This window comes from Hipposideros armiger, unplaced genomic scaffold, assembly GCF_001890085.2.
Source record: "Hipposideros armiger isolate ML-2016 unplaced genomic scaffold, ASM189008v1 scaffold_131, whole genome shotgun sequence".
In the NCBI taxonomy this organism is placed as follows: domain Eukaryota; kingdom Metazoa; phylum Chordata; class Mammalia; order Chiroptera; family Hipposideridae; genus Hipposideros; species Hipposideros armiger.
The window spans coordinates 1828023-1848790 of NW_017731481.1; the positions used below are offsets into that span (position 1 = coordinate 1828023).

Genomic DNA, 20768 nt, shown 5'->3' on the forward strand with positions numbered 1-20768 from the left:
AATGTGCCCAGCTGAAAACATTCCCAGGACCTCTTTTAGTTAAATTCCAAGCAGTAGAGCACAAGTGGGACTTCAGGAAAAGCTCAGTAAAGGAAACTTACTTGCTTGCTCATGTCCATTTTGCTCTTTGCCTTTCCTCCTTCTTTCTGCCTGATGACTGGAGCCACAGCAACAATAAGGTGAGCATGAGGATCAAAACTCCACTCTATGAATAGTGGAATGGTAAACTAAGAGAAGCCTAAACCCTTGTTGTGAAGCAGCCTTTCCAGCCCTAGATGTTCTACTTCTTGACTTCTTATAATGTGAGAAAAATAAACCTCTATCTTGTTTCAGCCAGTATTATTTGGGTTTCTGTTGCATGCAGTGGAACATAATCCCCACTGGTTCCTATTTAAGATAGGAACAAAGTAGGCTAGGAATTCAGTTTTATTGAATGACCTGTTTTTGAACACTTACTAGTTGCTCATATAGTACTTACATACACCATCACAGGTCTTATAGCATAATAATAATTCATTCACTCAGTCATGTAATGAGACAATCTCCTCCCCCTACTCCCTACCCCTGGTTATGTGTGTAAGACATATGTGTATGTCTCTTGTCCAGATACTAGGCCCATGTGTTGCAAGACCTGAAATTTCAAGTGCTGCCTTGACATCTTTGAACATCATAGGACCCAAAGGCCTAACTATGAATTCCCCTACTCTCACCAGATATACCCCCAACAGCAGTAAAATCTCTCTGCCTGGCTAGCTCCTTTATCAGCTGGACTAGTATTCCATGTACTGTTTAAACTAATGGATTCCACCTCCCTATCAGCTCTCAAAATTATTTAAACAAGCTAATTACATAGTCCTGTAGGAACCAAGGATCATCCTGTCCTCTTGTCACTGCAGAGCTTGACTCTCACAGTGCCTGCTGGTTTACTCTATTCTAGGGTACAACCCCCATGAGGCCGTACATGGTGTGCAACTTCCTCCTCCGTGGTCTGTGAGTAATGTCACTAATAAACTGCTGTCAGTTTTACCTGTCTAGTGTTGGGTGTCTTATGTTTGGCCATCTTATAAAATGATCATCTTATTGAGGGTGGGGTTCCTTCCTTCACCAATAGAGTGAATAGGAAGTGATAAGAACAGTCCATTTATTTAACAAACATTCATTGTGGCCTGTTGGGTGCCAGGTACTGTGTTAATCAATGGCTATAAGGGTTAGCAAGACAGACACAGTCAAGACACACATACTCTAGTGGAGAAGACTGACAGAGAAATAAGACAACAGAGAAGTGCTTCCTCTGCGCTGCCTACGGAGGTGCACTGATCTCCTACTCGGTATCATGGCTGCCCTCAGACCACTCATGAAGTCCAAAATAGTCAAAAAGAGGAACAAAAAGTTTATATGGCACCAGTCAGGCCGATATGTCAAAATTAAGTGTAACTGGCGGAAACCCAGAGGCATTGACAATAGGGTGCGCAGAAGATTCAGGGCCAGATTATGCTGCTCACCATTGGTTATGGGAGTAACAAGCAAACAAAGCACATGCTGCTCAGTGGCTTTCAGAAGTTTCTGGTCCACTACATCAAAGAGCTTGAAGTGCTGCTGTTGTGCAAAAAAATCTTACTGTGCTGAGATTGCTCACAACATCTCCTCAAAGAACTGCAGGCCATCCGAGTCACCAATCCCAATGCCAGGCTGTGCAGTGAAGAAAATGAATAGACAGCTTGTGTGCAAATTGTGTTTTAATAAAACCGTAAAATTCTTCTTCTTCAAAAAAAAAGACAACAGAGAAGTAAATACAGTAATTACAAGCTGTGATGGGTGTTATAAAGGATAGAGAATAGCCTGGGTGGCAGAGGAAGAGGAAGATTAGTGTGTGTGTGTGGGGGTGTGGATAAATTTAGATAAGGTGGTAATGGAAGACTCCCTGAGAAGGTCACATAAGTAAAACTTGAAAAAAGAAAGAGCTAGCTATGTGAAGGCCAAGGGAAGAGCCTTTCAAGCAGAGAAAGCCGCATATTCTAGGGCCTAGAAACAGAAGGGAAGGGCAGAATGGCAAGAGATTCAACTGGAGAGATGGGAGGAAATAGGTAAAAGAAGTATGCCTTAGCCTATTCGGGTTGCTATAACAAAAGATTGGGTAGCTTAAACAACAAACATTTATTTCTCACAGTTCTGGAGCCTGGGAAGTCCAAAATCAAGGTGCCAGTAGATTCAGTGTCTGGTAAGGATCTACTTCCTGGTTCATAGACAGCCGCCTTCTTCCTGTGTCCTCACATGGTGGAACAGGCAAAGATGCTCTTTGGGGTCTCTTTTATAAGAGGTGCATTCATGAGGCCTAAACCCATTCATAAGGGCTGTACTTCCTTACTTAATCATTTTCCAAAGGCCCCACCTCTAAATACCATCACATTGGGCATTAGAACTTAATATGAATTTTGAGGGGACACAAACATGCAGTCTACAGCAAGGTGCTAAAGGCATTTGGATTTAATGCCATGGGAAGGCACTGAATGGTTTTTTTCTAAGTGGCAGATAACTGTTCAGAGTTTTAAAAGCTCACTTTTGCTGCCATATAGAAAATGAATTGAAGAAGATGAGAGTGGAACTGGGAGAATCTGTAAATGTCTTTGGGTGGTATGGACATTTTAACAATATTAATTCTTCTAATCCATAAGCACAAAATATCTTTTCATTTATTTGTGTCTTCTTAAATTTCTTTCCTTAATATTTTGTGGTTTTCAGAATACAGGTCTTTCACCTCCTTGGTTAAACTTATTCCTAGGCATTTTATTCTTTTGATGTAATTGTGAATGGGATTTTTTTCTTAATTTTTCTCTTTAATAGTTTGTTATTGGTGTTTAGAAATGCAATAGATTTTTGTGTATTGATTTTGTATCCTGCAACATTACTAAATGCATTTATTAGTTCTATGACATTTTTGATGAAGTCTTTAGGGGTTTCTACATATAATCTTATGTCATCTGCAAACAGTGACAGTTTTTCTTCTTTCTTTCCAATTTGGATGGCTTTTATTCCTTTTTCTTGCCTAATTGTTCTGGCTAGGAATTCCAGTGCAATGCTGAATAAAAGTGGCAAGCGTGGGCATCTTTGTCTTATTCCTGATTTTAGAGGAAAAACTTTCAGCTTTTAGCTATTTAGTATGATGTTAACTGTGGGCTTATCATATATTGCTTTTATGTTGAGGTATGTTCCTCTATACCTGCTTTGTTGAGAGTTTTTATCATAAATGGATGTTAAATTTTGTCAAATGCTTTTTCTTGACATAGGCCTTGGCAATAATTTTAAATCTGACACAAAAAGTAAAAGCAACAGAAGCAAAAATAGACAAGTGGGACTACATCAAACTCAAAAGCTTCTGCACAACAAAGGATATCATCAATAAAATGAAAAGATAACCTACTGAGTGGAAAAAAATATTTACAAATCACATATCTGATAAGGAGCTTATATTCAAAATATATAAAGAACTCATACAACTCAACAGCAAAAACCCATACAACTTGATTTAAAAATGGGCGGATTCTGAATAGACATTTCTCTAGTAACACATACAGATGGCCAACAGATACTATATGAAAAGATGCTCAACATCATTAATCAACAGGGAAACACAAATCAAACCATGATGAGATATCACCTCACGCTTGTTAGAATGNTAATGACCCCAAGACTTCTTGAATAGTGGGGGATTGGAATTAGGGTGCTATATTAGTATATTAATATGAATAAATATTAGTAAGCTAAAAAAAATCATTAAGTCTAATTGACTAAATGCACAATGTTCATTAGTCACTTTATATTCTTTTCTATTTATTTGTATGTATGCTGAAAGGGCTAAAAGATGGATTGAGTAGAAGTTGGTTGGTAGTTTGGCAGCTGTGGAAGAAACTCCCAGGGATGGATGCTTAGTAGAGATATGGGAGAAAAGGAAACAGAAGACTTTGACCCACATTGGGTTGAGGCCCTTTAGGAACATCTGGTAAATGAACATCTACAAAGAGGGCAATCAGGTAGTCAGAAACAAGTAATGGCATTTAAAATTGAAAACAGAGGGGGAAAAAAGCATTTCACTCACACAGACAACTAGTGTTATTACCATTCTCTGATAATTTAAGATTAATTCTGGGAATCATTTTATTGCAAAATGTCCAAATACTTTCCCTAAAGTGGTTTCAAGCTTAGGAAAACACCACTGAAATTATTTTAGCCTCTGAATCCCTTCCTGTGTTTGTTATTCATAATACCTTATGATCTTAATTAAGGCTTTTTTGTTTTGTTTTGTTTTTATGGGTGGGGAGGGCTATGTTTTTAAATGAGAAGTTTTAATATTTCCTCAAATATCAGTCTTGTTTTATTCCTCAGAAACTAGGGGTAAATGGAGCTTTCAGATCAGAATCTAATTTTCCCCCAATAGCTGATTAGGAAAAAAAATACAAGCACAAAGAAAATTGGAAAGAAATGTATAGTGAACACCCATATGCTGACTCCCTAGATTCTATAGTCAGAATTTAATTTTTATTAGCTAGAACTAGTATTTGCCTAAATCTCTGAGTGATGTTGAACAGAGTGAGAGCTCTATTATAATTACACAGGAAGTATTCCATTCCTACTGGTAAGTCCAGTGCTTCAGTAGACTTCTGTATTGCAGCCAATTTCATAAGTGCTTTAAACAAGCCAACACAGGTCAGCTGTTAGCTGGGTGGAGGAACTTCTAGAGAATTCTTCCCAGCTTAAAGAAACAAAATTTCAAAGTTATCTGGCTTGCTGCCTAAAGACACCTACAACTTTTGGCTCTTACAAGCAGGTGTTGTCCACAGGCATAACTTAGGTCATTCTGATTGTGCAATAAGAGAACAATTGCTTTGGGCTAGAAGGTGACAGGAACAGTGATAGAGAGGAGGGTAACTGGATTCATACCACCCCAACATTGATTTTCCTAAAAGTTCTACTCTAAGATTAGTGGAAATTGTCCCTGCAAATGGCACAGTNGAAGGGAGTCAAAATAAATAAATAGATAAATAAATAAAGTATAGGAAGGCATTATGGTCACATTTGCCCTAACTTCTCATCCTAGGATTATAAATATACTTTTTTTTTCTTTAAACACATATTCTAATTCCAAAATAATTGGTCACAACTATCTTTCCTTTCTCCACATGCCTGTTTACAATGAGGTCTTCAAAGGGAACTAACCATAGGCATAAATGCTTATTGTCATTGTTTGCATAGTACAGATGTTCAAGAAATATTTCTTGCTTAAATAAAACAAGAATAACTTCTCAAAATTAAAAGGAAAGCAATCACAAAAGTTCACATATTGCATGATTCCATTTATATGTAATGTCCAATATAGGCAAATCTATAGAGACAGAAAGTAGATTATTGGTTACCTAATACAGGGAGGTTGGGAGGAAATGGAAAGTGACTGCTAATGGGTACAGGGTTTCTTCTTGGGGATATGAAAATGTTCTAAAATTAGATTGTGGAATGGTTGCATAACTCTGTGAAAATACTATTGGGTTGTCAGAAAAGTCATGATGCATTTTTGCAACAAAAAACATAGAAAAAAATATGTCACGACTTTTCTGACAACCTAATGAAACCATTTTAAAAGGGTGACTGGCATATATGTTGTATCTTAATAAAACTGATTTTAAAAAGTATAAAAAATAAAAATGAGAGCTCACTTTTTCTGCTGTATAGAAAATAGATTGAAGGGGGATGAGAGCGGAACTGGGAGGGTTTATTGTCTTTAAGGCAAAGGGCAATGGTGGCCTGGACTAGGGTGGTGACTGTGAAGTTAAGTTGAAGAGGATGGTTACCTGATATACATTAGAGATAGAATCAACAGGGTTTGCTTCTGATTAGAAGAGGGGATGAGGGTAATGAAGGGCTTAAGGATATTTTGTGGGTATTGGTTTGAGTAGTTGAATGAATAATGATGTCATTTACTAAGATGGAGGAAACAAGGTGGAGTAGGGCTGGAAGAAGGAACAGATTTGAGAAGGAAACTCAAGAGTTCCTTTTGCCCTATTAGGATGTCGGTAAGGCACCTAAGTGGAGATATCAAGTAGGTAATTGGATATGAGGATCAGAAGGTCTATGAAGAGGTTGAGGTTGGACATGTAAAATCAAGAGTCATCATCATTAAAAGAGTTCTTACATTCATGAGGTCATCAAGGCAAAGAGTGGAGGAGGGTCTAGTAAGAAGCCGTAGAATAATGCCATGCCCCTGAGGTGTCAGTGGGACCTCACAATTGGATGTTCCTGGGGGTCATGGTCTAGGGAAGGGGCCGTTTGATGTGACAATTACTTTCTCAGGAAATTGGAATCAGTAGGCCAGCCTGAGGCCGCCAGGGGTAAGATGCTGCTGTCTTCTTGTCAGGCAGAGTTTGGATTTCAGGAACTTGAGATGGTTTTGCTGTGGCTCCTGGGTAAGGATTTACAGAGAACCTCTGCCACCTGGAAGCAGGCATGCATCCCAAGACACCATGACTACATCACATGTTGTGAGCTACATTATTACTTCCATGTTATTCTTTCTGTTCATTATCCTTTTATTATCTCCAAGTTTTCAGACAATTTTTGTATAAATGTCCACCCATGCCTTTGCTGTGCCATGGGAAATTAAACAAAACTGTTGTGTGTCTACACTGGTGTTGAAGAGTTAAAGGGATACTGAGCCTCCCAAGTCCAGCATGGTGGGGGGGGGCAGCCAGCAGTGGGAGGTCCCTAAGGGGAAGGTGGGTCTCTTTTTTGAGAGTAGGGGTGACAAGTTCAGGTTCTCCTCTCTCTCCACAAGGACAGGTTCCTTTCATGGCCACCCTTAAAGGAACTGGTTTTGGTTTTTTAAAGGGAGCCTGTCTTTTCTTTAGATTTTCCCCCACATTTGATTTAAGCTCCTTGAAGACAAGCCTTAATTTTTCTTTGTCTCCTTAGTGTCTAGGAGGGAGTAGGCCCTCCCCCAAGTGTTAGTTTAATAGATTGACAAATGTATATAAAGCACTGAGCTATACACACTACGGTTTTCAAAAGTTTACAATCCAGGTTTGGTGATCAGATTGAATACACAAATGCAAGGCAGGTGTCAAAAGCACTGTAGCTTACATGAAAGCGCTGTGAAAGGCTATTTAATCACAGAGGAGGGGAAAATTACTTTCAATATGCAGGTATCAAGGTTGGGACAGACTTTGTGGAGGAGAAAACATATGGCTAGGCCTCGAGGGCTGGAGAGAATTTCCACAAATAGGATGAGTAAGAGATGAATGCATGCCAAGTAGAAGGATCAGTGAGAACAAAGACATGGAAGGTAGGCATTCCTTTTCTTCATTTGTGACCAGTGGTGAGGTCTGATGCAAAAATAGTATGCATGAACAGAGCAGGAAGTGTCAAAGCCAGAGAGGTGTGTTGGGGTGCCATTGCAGAGCCCCTTTAAAGTGTCTTTTTCACTGAGCAAGGTCACTCTTTTCTCACATGCCCAACCTGCAAAAATTAATTAATTAATCATTCCCAAGGAACCCTGATAGCCGGGATTGGCTTTTCATGATAGAAAAATTTCTCGGCAGCGAGGGCTGTTAAACACTAGGATGGTGTCAGTGGCAGCTTTAGAAAATATTTTCCTAGAGAGTTTCACATATACAAGTAAAATAGACTTACCATTTGTCAATGATTTCTTGTGGTTTCTCTTGAAACCACGAGAATATACTGTACAAGCTCCCCAATTCTATGTTGTTTTATTCAATGCAACAAATATTCAAGTGTTGACTTCTACACAACCCTGGGCATCGCTGTGATTTAATTCATGTTGTCTCTCCCTGCCTTCACTGCACCTCTCTTTCAGGGACCTCCCTCTCAACAAATGACACTTCCATCCACACAGTTGCCCAAATCAGAAACCAAGGAATAATCTTCGATTCCTCATTCTGCCTCACCACTCACTTTCAATTAACCCCCAATCCCTATCATTCTACCTCCAAAACACCTCTGGAACTTGTCCGTTTCTCCCCAACCTCCTATCCTGGTTGCAGTCACTACCGTTTCTTATGTGGATCACTGCAATAGTCAGTGATCTCCCTGCTGGCAAGCTTGACTTCTCCAATCCATTCTACATGCATTGTCTTCACTCTCCCATTTAATATTTCTTCACTGGGTTCCCAGGCTAGTAAGAGAGGCAGGAGGTATGCACTCTAAGGCAGACTGCTTTGATCTTCCTGTGTGCTTGAATTCCAGCTCAGCTATTTACTTGACCTTTGGCAAGTTACTTAAGCACTCACTGCAGTTTTCTCATCTGTAAAAAGGGGATCATAACAGCAATTCCTTTTAGGGGAATTAAATGAATCTGGATCTTCTTCTCCCCTATGAACTCTGAAATTTGGAGTGCCCTGGGCTCCCTTAGCCACCTCAACTCCTTTAGTCATGCTCACTCCCTTAGTCATCTCAATTGGTCTCACAGCTTTCAATATCCATATACGGATACCTCCCCAGTTTACATTTCCATCTCAGACCCTAGACTCATATATATCCAGCTGCCTTCTCAATATCTCCACTTGGATGGCTAATATAGCTACAGATATATTCAGTTTATCATGTCCAACACTAAACTCCTGATTATTTTTCAAACTGGATTCATCTGTCGTCCTTTTAATGTCAGTTCATGGAACTATCCTTCCAGGTGCTCAGGCTCAGTCATCCTTCACTTTTCTCTTGTCGTTTTCCACATTCCATCTATGAGAAAATTTAACTAGTTTCTCCTTCAGGCTATACACAAAATCTGACTCATCCTCATCACCTCCGTGGTCACACCCTGACCCAAGCTCCATTAGGTTACTCTCACCTAGATTACTGCAGCAGCCTTCCTACTGGTCTTCTTCCACCCTGGCCTATCTACAGTCTCCTCTCAACCCAGTAGATTGATAAATGTAATCTTGTCCCCACCCTCGACCCTGCAAACCTCTTATCTCCTACTTTACCTCTTATTTATTCTACTCAAGTCACACTGTCATCCTTACTGTTCCTGGGACGCCTCAAGCACGCTGTGGTCTTAAGGCTTTTTCACTGCCTATTCCCTTTATTGGAATACTCTTCCCCCAAGTATCCCGTTAGCTAACTCCCAAGTCTTTGCTCAAATGGATCTCCCTTCTGTTTTGTTTCCATTGCACTTACCACCTTCTAACATAATATATACTATACTTATTATGTTTATTGATTATTATCTGTCTTCCCTCACTAGAATATAAGTTCCACTAGGGCAAGGATTTTTGTCTCATGTTCACTGGTGTTATGTATCCAAGCATTGGAACAATGCCTGGTACATAGTAGACCTCACTAAATGTTAATGGAATGAATGGACAGTGCATGGCACATAGTGTTTTATAACGATTAACAATTATTACAAAGCTCCCCACCATCTGGCTCCAACTTGTCTTCCTCATCTCATTTTAGGGAAAAAAAGAACGTCTGGATTTTTTACCATTCTAACTCAGCTATAGTTCACTCTTTTCTCTCGAGCTTTCCACATGTGTTCTTCTTCTCTTTGTCCTTCCACCCCAATGGGAATCCTTGACTCTAGGTCAGCCCCCTCCACCAGCAACCACCTCTCCACCCCCCAACCACCCAACATGTGCTCCTTGCTCATCACACTGTTTTGCAATTACTTGCTTCTCATTTGTCTTCACAGCTAGGTTCTGTGACAACAGACACTATGCCTGTGATATTAGTCATTGCAGCATCTCCAGCACAGGACTTGATGCATGGGAGGCTCTTAGTAAATGTTAATTCAATGAATGAATGAGAAATGCCCACAGCAGTGATTGCATGTCTGCACCTTACACACACATTGCTTAGGAACCATGTTTAATTGTAGGGTGTGCTGCTTCTTAGGTAGTAACTATTGCTAACACTTTTCTAATTCAATCCTCAAGAACTCTATGAAATTAGTACTATTAGTATCCTTATTTGAAAAGTGAGGAACTTGAAGTTTAGAGAAGTTAAGGTACTTTCTCAAGGTAACACAGCTGGTAATGTTAGAGCACTTCAAACTCAGGCAGTCTGGCACTAGATCCCCTAAGCTTACAGATGCCACATCATTCAGCCATTTTGATTTTGGGTTTTCTCTTTTACTCAGTTCAGAATTAGCTAACCATCTGCCCTTAGCAAGTATGGCAGAGAACAATCCACATCACCGTCAACAAACATTTATCACGGTCTTTTGTAAGGAGGAGCTGCCACTCATGCCCCGTTTTAGCCAAGTCAAATTACCCAATGCACATAAATGAAAAGGCATCATGTCCCTTTTTAAATGCACTTATCTAATGGCAAATAATTACTGCTCATGATTTATTATCCATGATACACTATCCATAAATCGTGACCTGGAAATCATACTTTCAGCATCCCCCACCAGGAGCATTCCACGGTTACGCAGGGCAGCCGGCTCAGCCTTTTGTGACTGGGTAATTAAGAGCCCGGTGGCTAGCGGACTGTTCACGACAGCCAATCAGGGCTTGGAGCCACAGAGCTGAACCAATCCGAGATTACCGAAACCTCAACAAGGGCCAATTGGGGGCTTGAGCTCAAGAACGGGGTTAGCCGTGGACAGCGATCAATCAGAGGGGAAGAGCGGATCACCGACGCCCAATCCGCGGCTTTCAGACTTTGGTCCCTGGCGCGAGGCCCGCGGGCCGGCCAATCAGCGGGCGTACGGCGATAGGGGGCGGGGCCTGTTCACTCAGCGGAAAGGTGAGCGCAGCGAAGAGCAAGGCCGGGTGAGGAGGGCTGGCGACCCGGGTCCGAGGAGGGGGCGACACAGACCCGCAGCTCACTGGGGTTGGGGCTGGGGCTGGGGCGCGCGAGGGTGGGGTGGGGTCACGGGATCCGCCGGACTGACACTCCGCGCTGCGGGGTGCGTGCGGTAGGGAGAGGTAAAGAACTGAGTACCGGTGTGCGGAGGTGGCCTGNACCATAATTTAAACAGTAAGATGTAGAAGTTAAGAACACAGGTTTTAGAGTCAGTCAGATGTGAATTCAAATCCAGGTTCTGCAGCTTTCTTAGCTGTGTGATATTAGGTAAATTGAAAAACATTTCTACATGTTTCTTCATTTGTAAAATAGGCAAACTTTTTTTGGAAGATTAAAAGAAATAATGCATATCAAACTCAACAAAATTTTCATTATCACGCACAGTAAATGCTCAATAGATGTTAACTCTATCATTATTCAGTAAGTCATTGCTAAGTGAGAATTTTTATTTTTATCTGTGTGGAAAGATTATCCATGACATTGGGGTTCAATAGTCCATTTCACTGATTATACATCATTTTGTAATTAGGAAAGTGACCCTAATGTAATATCACATTTTTTAAAATTTGGAAGCCCAGTGATTAATTTGATATAATAATAGTTGGATTATATAGTTGGCTCCCAGGAGGGGTGTGTTTTCATGTTTTCCTTGCCACTGTGACTACCTTTACATATCTGTGACTTAATGTTATTTGCTTGTACATGTACATGTACTTTTGCAATTAGTATTTGTTAAAACATTTTTTAAAAGTTCAATGCCTTATGGAGAGTTCCAAATCTCATTAGATAGTGTTCAAGCAAATGCAATTTTAAAGTTCTTTTTAAAAGTTATTCTTTTTTAAAGATAATACATGGTTCATAGNGCAGCGAAGAGCAAGGCCGGGTGAGGAGGGCTGGCGACCCGGGTCCGAGGAGGGGGCGACACAGACCCGCAGCTCACTGGGGTTGGGGCTGGGGCGGGGGCGCGCGCGGTAGGGGCAGGGTCACGGGATCCGCCGGACTGACACTCCGCGCTGCGGGGTGCGTGCGGTAGGGAGAGGTAAAGAACTGAGTACCGGTGTGCGGAGGTGGCCTGCTCCCACGACCTGCTCCCACGACCTGATGGTTGAGGGAGGAACACTGTTGTCATGGCAGCACATGTGTGCACAGCTGGCGACTGTTTCCACCTTCGGAACGTGCGCACACCTTAAATCCGCTCCCTCTTCCACCCCGGGGGCCTCCATCCCTAGCTCGCAGGCGGCTGGGCTGGGATAAGCGCAAAAATAACCCACTTTGATAGCCACCTCTCCTCCCCTACATCTTAGCTACTCTCAGCTTCCCCTTCTTCCTGCAGCCCTGTCCACCCGCAGAGGGATTAAACGAGCGCTGGGGCACTTGGCACATCAGGTCTTCGCTGTTGACCTCCTGGGTCAGTTCGCGGCCAGTTCGGGGAATGGTCACAGTTGGGGTCTAGCGTGGCTACCTCATCCTGGAGACGGTACCGTAGAAATGCTGTCCGTGAGGAACCCGGGGGTATCCCCCAGAGGGATTTTTTTTTTTAAGGCATCCAACGCAGAACCTTGTGTATAACAAATACGTAGAGAATCGGGTCTGACTGAATGAATAAAGACCAGAATGACAGCTTTCCATTCCATGGACCAGTGCTGCCCAGTAGAAATATAATGCGAGCTACACACTATGTAATTTTACATTTTCTATTAAACACATTAAAAAACACACGTTAAATTAATTTTAATATATTTTATTTAACCCAATATATCCAATATATCCAAATATCAATATTAAATTAACTTAATTTAATCAGTATTAAATTATTGGTAAGATATCTTAAATGTTCATTTTCATACAAAACCTTGAAAATCTGGTGTGTGTCTTACATTTATAAAACATCATTTTGGACCAGCCACATTTCAGTTGCTCAATGGCCATATTTGACTAATGGCTGGCTACCATATAATACTGCACAACCATAAACATTTCTTATATGTGAGTTGTGGTCAAATACATGAAACTCATTAATATTCTTTGAAGCCCTCTTATACCCAATAAGGTAACAAAACAACATGAGGCATGGTCTTTTTTCTCAAGGAGCTTCCAGTCCAGTTGAGAAAATACACATCCAAAAATTAAGTCGAATTTTAAATGGATGTGATTCAGGTACTAGTAAGGATAACTGGGCAGTGTATGCTTGATTGACAAGATGGCTAATAATTACCCTTAGGAATTCTAGGGAGGGATACTTCAGGTTCATGCAGTAGAGGAAGACTTGAGTTTAGCTTTGAAAGATGGGTAAGATTTGGATTGCTGGAAAAGATGGGGAAGGTGTTTTGGTTGAATGAAACTGATCATAGCTTCTTTTGTCTTTAGGATTGAAAGTTTGCAGAGTCCTGAGGCTTTCAGACAGAAAAAGATTTCCCTCTCACTGACAATCTCCACCATGATTCATAGCCTTTTCTTGATCAACTCCTCTGGTGATATTTTCCTGGAGAAACATTGGAAAAGTGTAGTCAGCCGTTCTGTTTGTGATTACTTTTTTGAGGCACAAGAGAGAGCTACTGAGGCAGAAAATGTACCACCAGTTATCCCTACCCCTCACCACTATCTCTTAAGTGTTTACCGACACAAGATCTTTTTTGTGGCTGTGATCCAGACAGAGGTCCCTCCTCTATTTGTCATTGAATTCCTTCACCGAGTAGTGGACACATTTCAGGTACGTGAATGTGAAGAGGTTCATACATGTAAATTATGAAGTGTCTGCCTAGCTCTGTTTCCATTGCATTCAGCCTCAATTAAGGAACTTTTAAAAAAATCGAAACTCTGACATTACTCACTTCCTCTTTCACCAGATGATTCTTTTTTTATTTTTTTATTTTAAATAATTTGAGGATCGGAATCCAGCTGTGTCTGGCAAATGTTCCTTTTTTTTTAAAGATTTTATTGGGGAATTCAGGGAGAGGAACAGCATTGGGGAATTGGAGAAAGGGAACAGACAAGTTGCTGTCGTTTTGTTCTTCAGTCTAGTTGTGGAGGATGTTGCTTCACTGGCCCATGTTGGTATTATCATTACGCTCTTCCCAGGTGAGGCAGATTGGTTGCTGGCCATTGGACGGCAGCTCACGGCAGCTCACGCTGGCTGCCGGCCACTCATGATAGCTTACAGCAGCCCCCTGTAGCAGGGGCTGCAGCCTACGTCGTCGCTGGCAACTCATGGCAGCTCAGCTCCAGGTCGAGCTGTTGTTCACCATCTTAGCTGTAGAGGGCGCAGCATCACTGGCCCTCATGTGGGATTTGAACCAGCGTTCTGATGTTCAGAGCTGGTGCTCCCAAGCCAACTCTTAACCAATGTGCCACTCGGCCGGCCCCACTTGATGATTCTTGATTCGATTTATGGAATTGACTGCATCTAAAATGACAAATTGAATACTTTGAACCTGTTGCATGAGAGAGGCAACCTATTTGGTATGACTGTGTACAGTCATTTTAGTTCTAGAGATTGGAATTGTCCTACTTTTTGTTCACAAATCAGAGGAGTTCGGTTTTCTGTTGTTGTTTTTTTAATAGTGAACTTGATGCTGACCATTGTTAATTACATTGCTTTGAGTTGTATCAAAAAGTGATGGATGTGTAAAAAAGCTAAGTAATGCTTGTTTTCACTCTCCCTGGCAGGGGTAATTTGTGAATCCATACTTCATCTTGGGTCTGGGATGCTTATCTACAGCACAGGAGTACTAGTGATGAGTAAACTTAAGATTGGAATATCTTCTGTACCCGTTAATAATTTAATTAACACATTTTACAAGATACAGTTTTCATTTTAAGTTTTTGTTTCAGGAATAGATTTGAAGATCCTGGGGAGTAGGTGCAGGGGACGTTAGTTATACTAGGATATCAGCACCATTTATAGCACAGGATTTTAGGCTGCCCAGACTCTGAATTCAGATAGTGGAATTCTCTCCCTAAAAGAATTGCTCAACTTCTAACTGTTGTGGTTATTTGCATAACTCATATGATAAATGAGAAGTAAGGGCCCTTTGGTTCAACTTCTTGTCATGTGAGGTCTGGAATTAGTCATATGAATACAGAAATTGTGGAATTAGAGAAGATGAAGATAATGAGGACCCAGACATTATGATAAAAATTTAAAAACAAGTCAAAGAGTCCTTTTATTTGCACTTGTATCTACATCACATGTCTAGAACAGCTTTCATTCCAAGAGAATTATATTTTATAATTTTTCCCACAAATACTTTCTGATAGAACTATTCTGGGATTCCAGTTCTCATGTGGTGTACTAGGTCCTTCCCACAGTGAAAATCTGAGAATTTTAAACCCCAGTATGTGGAGGAACTGTAAGTAGAAACTAGTAGTTATGATCTTAAACCACTCTAACTGGGCTTTGTTATGATTTCCACATATGACACTTTACCCCTTTCCTAAGATTAACAGTCCCATTGGTGAAACTCAACATCAGCTTCATATTGCCATAGCAATATTATGTAATTAATTACAAGACAAGAAGTAAGAGAAGTTGTTTAATCTAGTTGAAACCACAGATGAATTTGGAAAAACAGTAAAGTGGCTAGTTTGGAAGTTTGGGACTTCAGAGCTTATCATTTTTGAATGGATACATTCTGATTTTGATGTCTTATCTGATGTGCGTTTTCTCTGGCTGTATTATTTTTCTAAGACTAGAATATAATGAAAGAGGTTCAGCTATAGAATTGCAAGCACTTTTGCTATAGCACTTTGTCATACTTAAAAGTCTCCTTTCCAACTGCCCAGTTCACACTCTGCTTGATTCATAAAATCTAGTGAGGTTTTTTTTTTTGTTTTTCAAAATAAAATCTCTCTTGGGAAGGAAATGTGTAACTTTTTTTCCCCTTAATTCCTCATTTTTTTTTTTTTAGGAAGAAATCTTTTTGTTTTATTTTTTATTTTTAAAAGATTTTTATTGGGGAATCGGGGAAGGGGAACAGACAAGTTGCTGTCCTTTTGTTCTTCAGACTAGTTGTGGAGGACGTTGCTTCACTGGCCTACGTTGGTATTATCATTGCGCTCTTCCCACGTGAGGCAGAAGGGTCACTGGGCCCTGGACGGCCACTCACGGTGGTTCTTGGCAGCTCATTCTGGTTGCCGGCTGCTCACGCTGGCTGCCAGCCACTCACAGTAGCTTTTTTTTACAGCAGCCCACTGCAGCTCCACTGCAGCCTACACCATCTCTGGTGACTCACAGCAGCCCAGCTCCACATCAAGCTGTTGTTCACCATCTTAGCTGTAGAGGGTGCAGCGTCACTGGCCCTCATGTGGGATCCAAACCAGGGCCCTGCTGCTAAGATCTGGCATCCCAAGCCAACTCTTAACCAATGTGCCACTCTGCCGGCCCAAAACCTTTTTGTTTTAGAAACACAAAATGCTCTTGGATATTGGAATGGCTCTGATAGTTGACTTTATCTGATGTAATTTAGATCACATCTAGAATATGCAATCAATTTTGTGTCATAATTTGAGGAAAATATTAGAAAACTAGAACATATTCAAAGAAATGACAAGATGGTAAAATGATCTAGAAACCATATCATAGCATGAACAGTGGAAGGATCAAACAGGGAGTTTGACCATGAGAACAGAAATTGAAGTGGAAGCCTGTAGATGTCTTCAAATAACTTTGGGGCTGTTATATAAACTTGTCCTGTAAGGCAGATTTAGGAAGCAAATTTTAGTTTAGCAAAAGAAAGAACTTTCTAACAGTCAGAGTTATCCATGAATAGAATGAGCTTTCTCAAAAATGGCAAATTTCCATTCAGTGGATGAATTCAAGGAGGGTTGTATGATCATTCCAGAGGTCCGGTAGAAGACATGACTGACATTGCTAGAAGAACACATCAAATGACTACAAGCATTTCTTTGTAAATCACTTCATCATGTATCACATTTTGCATAATGCTTTAAAGTTTACAAAGCACTTTTGCATATATTATCATTTAATCAATCGTGCCTAGTTCTTACAGCGTCCTTGTGCATCCAATGGTATAATCCTGATTATGCTATTAAAGAAATAAAGACCCAAATTAGTTAGCATGATTTAATCTGATTGGAATCCAGTGCTTTTTACACAACCCAGATAATTTAGTATCTAAGTTTAGCTTTTGTTAATAAAAGGACAAAGTGTTCTTAGAATCCTAGCATCTTAGAGTAGTGATGATCCAAAGAGATTATCTGGTGTGCTAGCTCACCCTCCTCGTTTTATTTTATTTCCTTCTCAGTTCTTATTAGTGCATGAATGTTAAGGCATAGCACAACAGTAAGGGTTAAAAGATTTTTAGGTTGAATCTATGTCATATTAAGTATGATCATTTTGCATAGTTCTTTCAAATTCTTGTTCGTAGCACATATAATAGTCTAGATTCAGTTTTGTATTCAACATATTTTATCTAGTTGAAGAAACTAACCCAAAAAGGTTAAATGACTTACTCCAGTTTATAAAAGAAGTTAGTAATAACACTAGTACTATAAGCCAGTCCAGTGTTTTCTACCAAACCAACTGCCTAAGAGAACTAAGGTTATGCTTCACTCCCTCATTGTAGAAGACCATCCCAGAAACATTGAACAAACACATATGGGCAGGACTGGATCGTTATTCTCTAGGAACATTCTTTCACTTATTACAGTCTCTGAGTGATAAATGTATATATATATATATTGTATTTTCACCAGGATTATTTTGGAGTCTGCTCAGAGCCAGTGATCAAAGACAATGTGGTTGTGGTTTATGAGGTATTGGAAGAGATGCTTGACAACGGGTTTCCATTAGCTACCGAGTCAAACATCCTCAAAGAACTGATAAAGCCTCCCACTATCCTTCGAACAGTTGTCAACACCATAACAGGTATGGAGAAAGGGGAAACCCGCAGAAAGCTGCTGCCATCCTAGGTGTGGTTTAGTTCGGTATTGTGCATTGTTTTGAGTGTTTTATCTTTGGGGATCTCAAATGTCTAGGTGCTTTAATCTTGTTCTTTATGGTCTTTGAGTATGACCTGAAATGGATTTTTGTTATGCAGAAAATACCCTGACTTTAATGTCAGAATGAAGTGTTCTCCTTCAAAAATAATTTTTTTCTGATTATAGAAGAAACAGATGATTATTGCAGAAACATTAGAAATATAGAAAAACACAAAGAACATAAAAATAACTCTTAATCCCACCACGTTTATAACATACTGGTGTATTTCCTTTTTTTGTCTTTTCTTGATGGATGATAGATGGATAGATTTTTTTTAAACAACTCTTGTATATTTTTTAAACTTAACCTTTACCAATATTTTGTGAACATTATCCCATTCTACATCATTTTTAGTGACCTTGCAATTTTCTGCCGTATATAATAGACCCTAAGTTATTTACTCAGTCCCTGTTTATGATATTTCTGATTTTTCTCTTCTTTTAAATAACAAGCAATTAGCATTCATATACTTAAATCCTTGTGCACATCTAGGATGATCTCTTTTCAGTACTAAAAATAGAAGTGCTGGGTAAAAGGGTGTGCCCATTTTAAGGACGTTAATTCATGTGCCAAATTGCCCTCTGGAAAAGTTACACTAATTTATACTTTCAGTAGCAATTTCTGTGTACTCTAGCCAACTTTTGTATTATTATTATTATTATTATTTTATTAATTTTTTGAAAAACTTTGGCCATTTGAGTTTAGTAATATCTTATTTACGTACTCATTTTTTATTACTAAGAAGGTTAAAACCCGTTCAAATGTTTTTTTTTTGTTTTTTAAAGATTTTTTTTATTGGGGGAATTGGAGGAGAGAACAGCATTGGGGAATCAGGGAAGGGGAACAGACAAGTTGCTGTCCATTTGTTCTTTAGTTTAGTTGTGGAGTACGTCGCTCCACTGGCCCATGTTGGTATTGTGATCATTGCGCTCTTCCCGGGTGAGGCAGATCGGTCGCCAGGCATTGAACGTCCACTCACAGCTGCTCAAGGCGGCTCATGGCGGCTCATGTTGCCGGCCACTCACGGTGGCTGCCAGCCACTCGTGGTAGCTTACGGCAGCCCACTGCTGCCCCGCTGCAGCCTATGCTGTCGCCGGCGAATCATGGCAGCCCAGCTACACATCGAGATGTTGTTCACCATCTTAGCTGAAGAGGGCGCAGCATCACTAGCCCATGTGGGATCTGAACCGGGACCCTGCTGCTCAGAGCTCGTGCTCCCAAGCGAACTCTTAACCAACGCGCCACTTGGCCAGCCCCCTGTTCAAATGTTTATTGACTGTTTTTCCTCTATTGTGAATTACATTTTTGTGTTCTTTGCCCATTTTTTTTCCCCGCTGAAATGTTTTTCTTTTTTAATTCTAATTTAAAAGAATTCCTTTCATTTAAGGATATTAAATTATCATATTGGAAATATACATGATAGTTTGTAAGACTTCTTTATATATTTTGAAAACTCTGTTACAGATATTTTCTCACAATCTGCCACTTGTCATTTGACATTGTTCATGGTGTTGTTTAGCCACATTAAAAAATTTTTGATTTAGTAAAATTAATATTCTGCTTCACTAAGGTTTTAAATTTTGGGTCTCACTAAATTTATAAATAGGCTTTTAATGGAATTTGACAAACTGATTGAAAAAATACATTTAAAAAGGTATAAATATGCAAGAATAGCCAGGATAATTTTTAAAAAGAATTCCAAAGGGATTGCAAAGATTTGCCCTGTCAAATATCAAGATATAGTACGTTCATATGGCACATGAGAGAAAAACTCATAGAATAGATATGCTATAAAAACCAAAGCAGTTTTGAAAATGAGTGGTTTTTTAAAAATTTTAAAGCAAGAGAGAAAGTTTGTCCTATCAGATAAAAGATATACGAGTATTATGAAGTTTTGGTAATTTAAAAAAATATAGTAGTGGCCCAGTAATAGACAAATACTTGATTGGGATAAAATAGAAAGTCCAGAAACAGACCCTAGCTTTTATAGGAATTTGGTATAGATAGATGTGGTCATATATCAAATCAGTGGGCAAGGGGGCCAATTGTTAAATACATTGTATTGGGACAGTCAGCTTTGATATAGAAAAAAATGAAGTCTGCTTACTCATTCTATATCCTCATTCTATATAGGTTCCAGCTAGATCAAAGAGTTAAACAAATTATAAATAAACTTTATAATTGTTAAAAGAAAACATAGGAGAATGTCTTTTGGAACTTCTTTTATTAAAAAATGTATTTTTTTCTAGCTCTTTTATGATTTTATTTTTGGATTTCTTTAATTCATTTGGAAATGATCTTGGTATACAATATAAGGTAAGGTTATATATTTAATTCTCCAAAATTGTCAGTTTTCTTAGCACCATTTATTGAATAATTTATCCTTTCTCCCTATTTTCAAATGATATTTTTATCTTGTACTAAGTCATTATGGATTCTTGGTCTGTTTTCTTTTTTTAGGCTTTCCTGCCCTTTTTTAGACTGATATAATTATTATAGCTTGATGACATGTTTTAATTCATAGTGCTTTTTTTAAAGAAAACAAATTTGTTGGGGTTTTTAATATCCTGGGCTCATTTTAAACCTTAAAAGCTTTGTTAGTGCCTGAATCAATTATAAATAATATGAAGTCATTTTCCTTAATCTCACTTACATCTAGAAAAAGGTATCTGGGAACCACTTTTGAAAAGCTGAAATGTTTGTAAACATGCTAAATTATGTGTGTGTTTGTTGTTTCTTTCTTTAGATTAAAATTTTCCAGGTTATAGAAGAAGGGAATAGACTTTGAATTAGTTATACTATTTTATAATTTTAGTATAGAACCTTCAAATTTAAAAAATATATATTTTTGATGCCTGTTGGGGGAGAAACAAGTTAAGGAATGGATTTACAGTTCTTATAGACAGGGAAAGATCTAATTTGTATTCTTTTCTTAAGTTTCAGTGTTGGTATG

General features: G+C 39.4%; 1 protein-coding gene across 7 annotated transcripts in view; it reads left to right on the forward strand.

Annotated features, from left to right (window-relative positions):
* AP3M2 (adaptor related protein complex 3 subunit mu 2) overlaps positions 1-20768 on the forward strand; it is a 32953-nt gene that overhangs the window by 3149 nt on the left and 9036 nt on the right. The window contains exons 1-4 of one of the 7 annotated variants that reach the window (XM_019649257.1): positions 10636-10755; positions 12149-12223; positions 13183-13525; positions 17530-17701. In XM_019649257.1, coding sequence (XP_019504802.1) covers positions 13253-13525; positions 17530-17701 — 445 coding nt within the window. In that variant the 5' untranslated portion in view covers positions 10636-10755; positions 12149-12223; positions 13183-13252. Of the gene's footprint in view, positions 1-10635; positions 10782-11678; positions 11699-12128; positions 12293-13182; positions 13526-17529; positions 17702-20768 lie in introns of those variants that run through there. The other 6 variants (XM_019649256.1, XM_019649258.1, XM_019649262.1 and 3 more) reach the window with 6 other exon arrangements.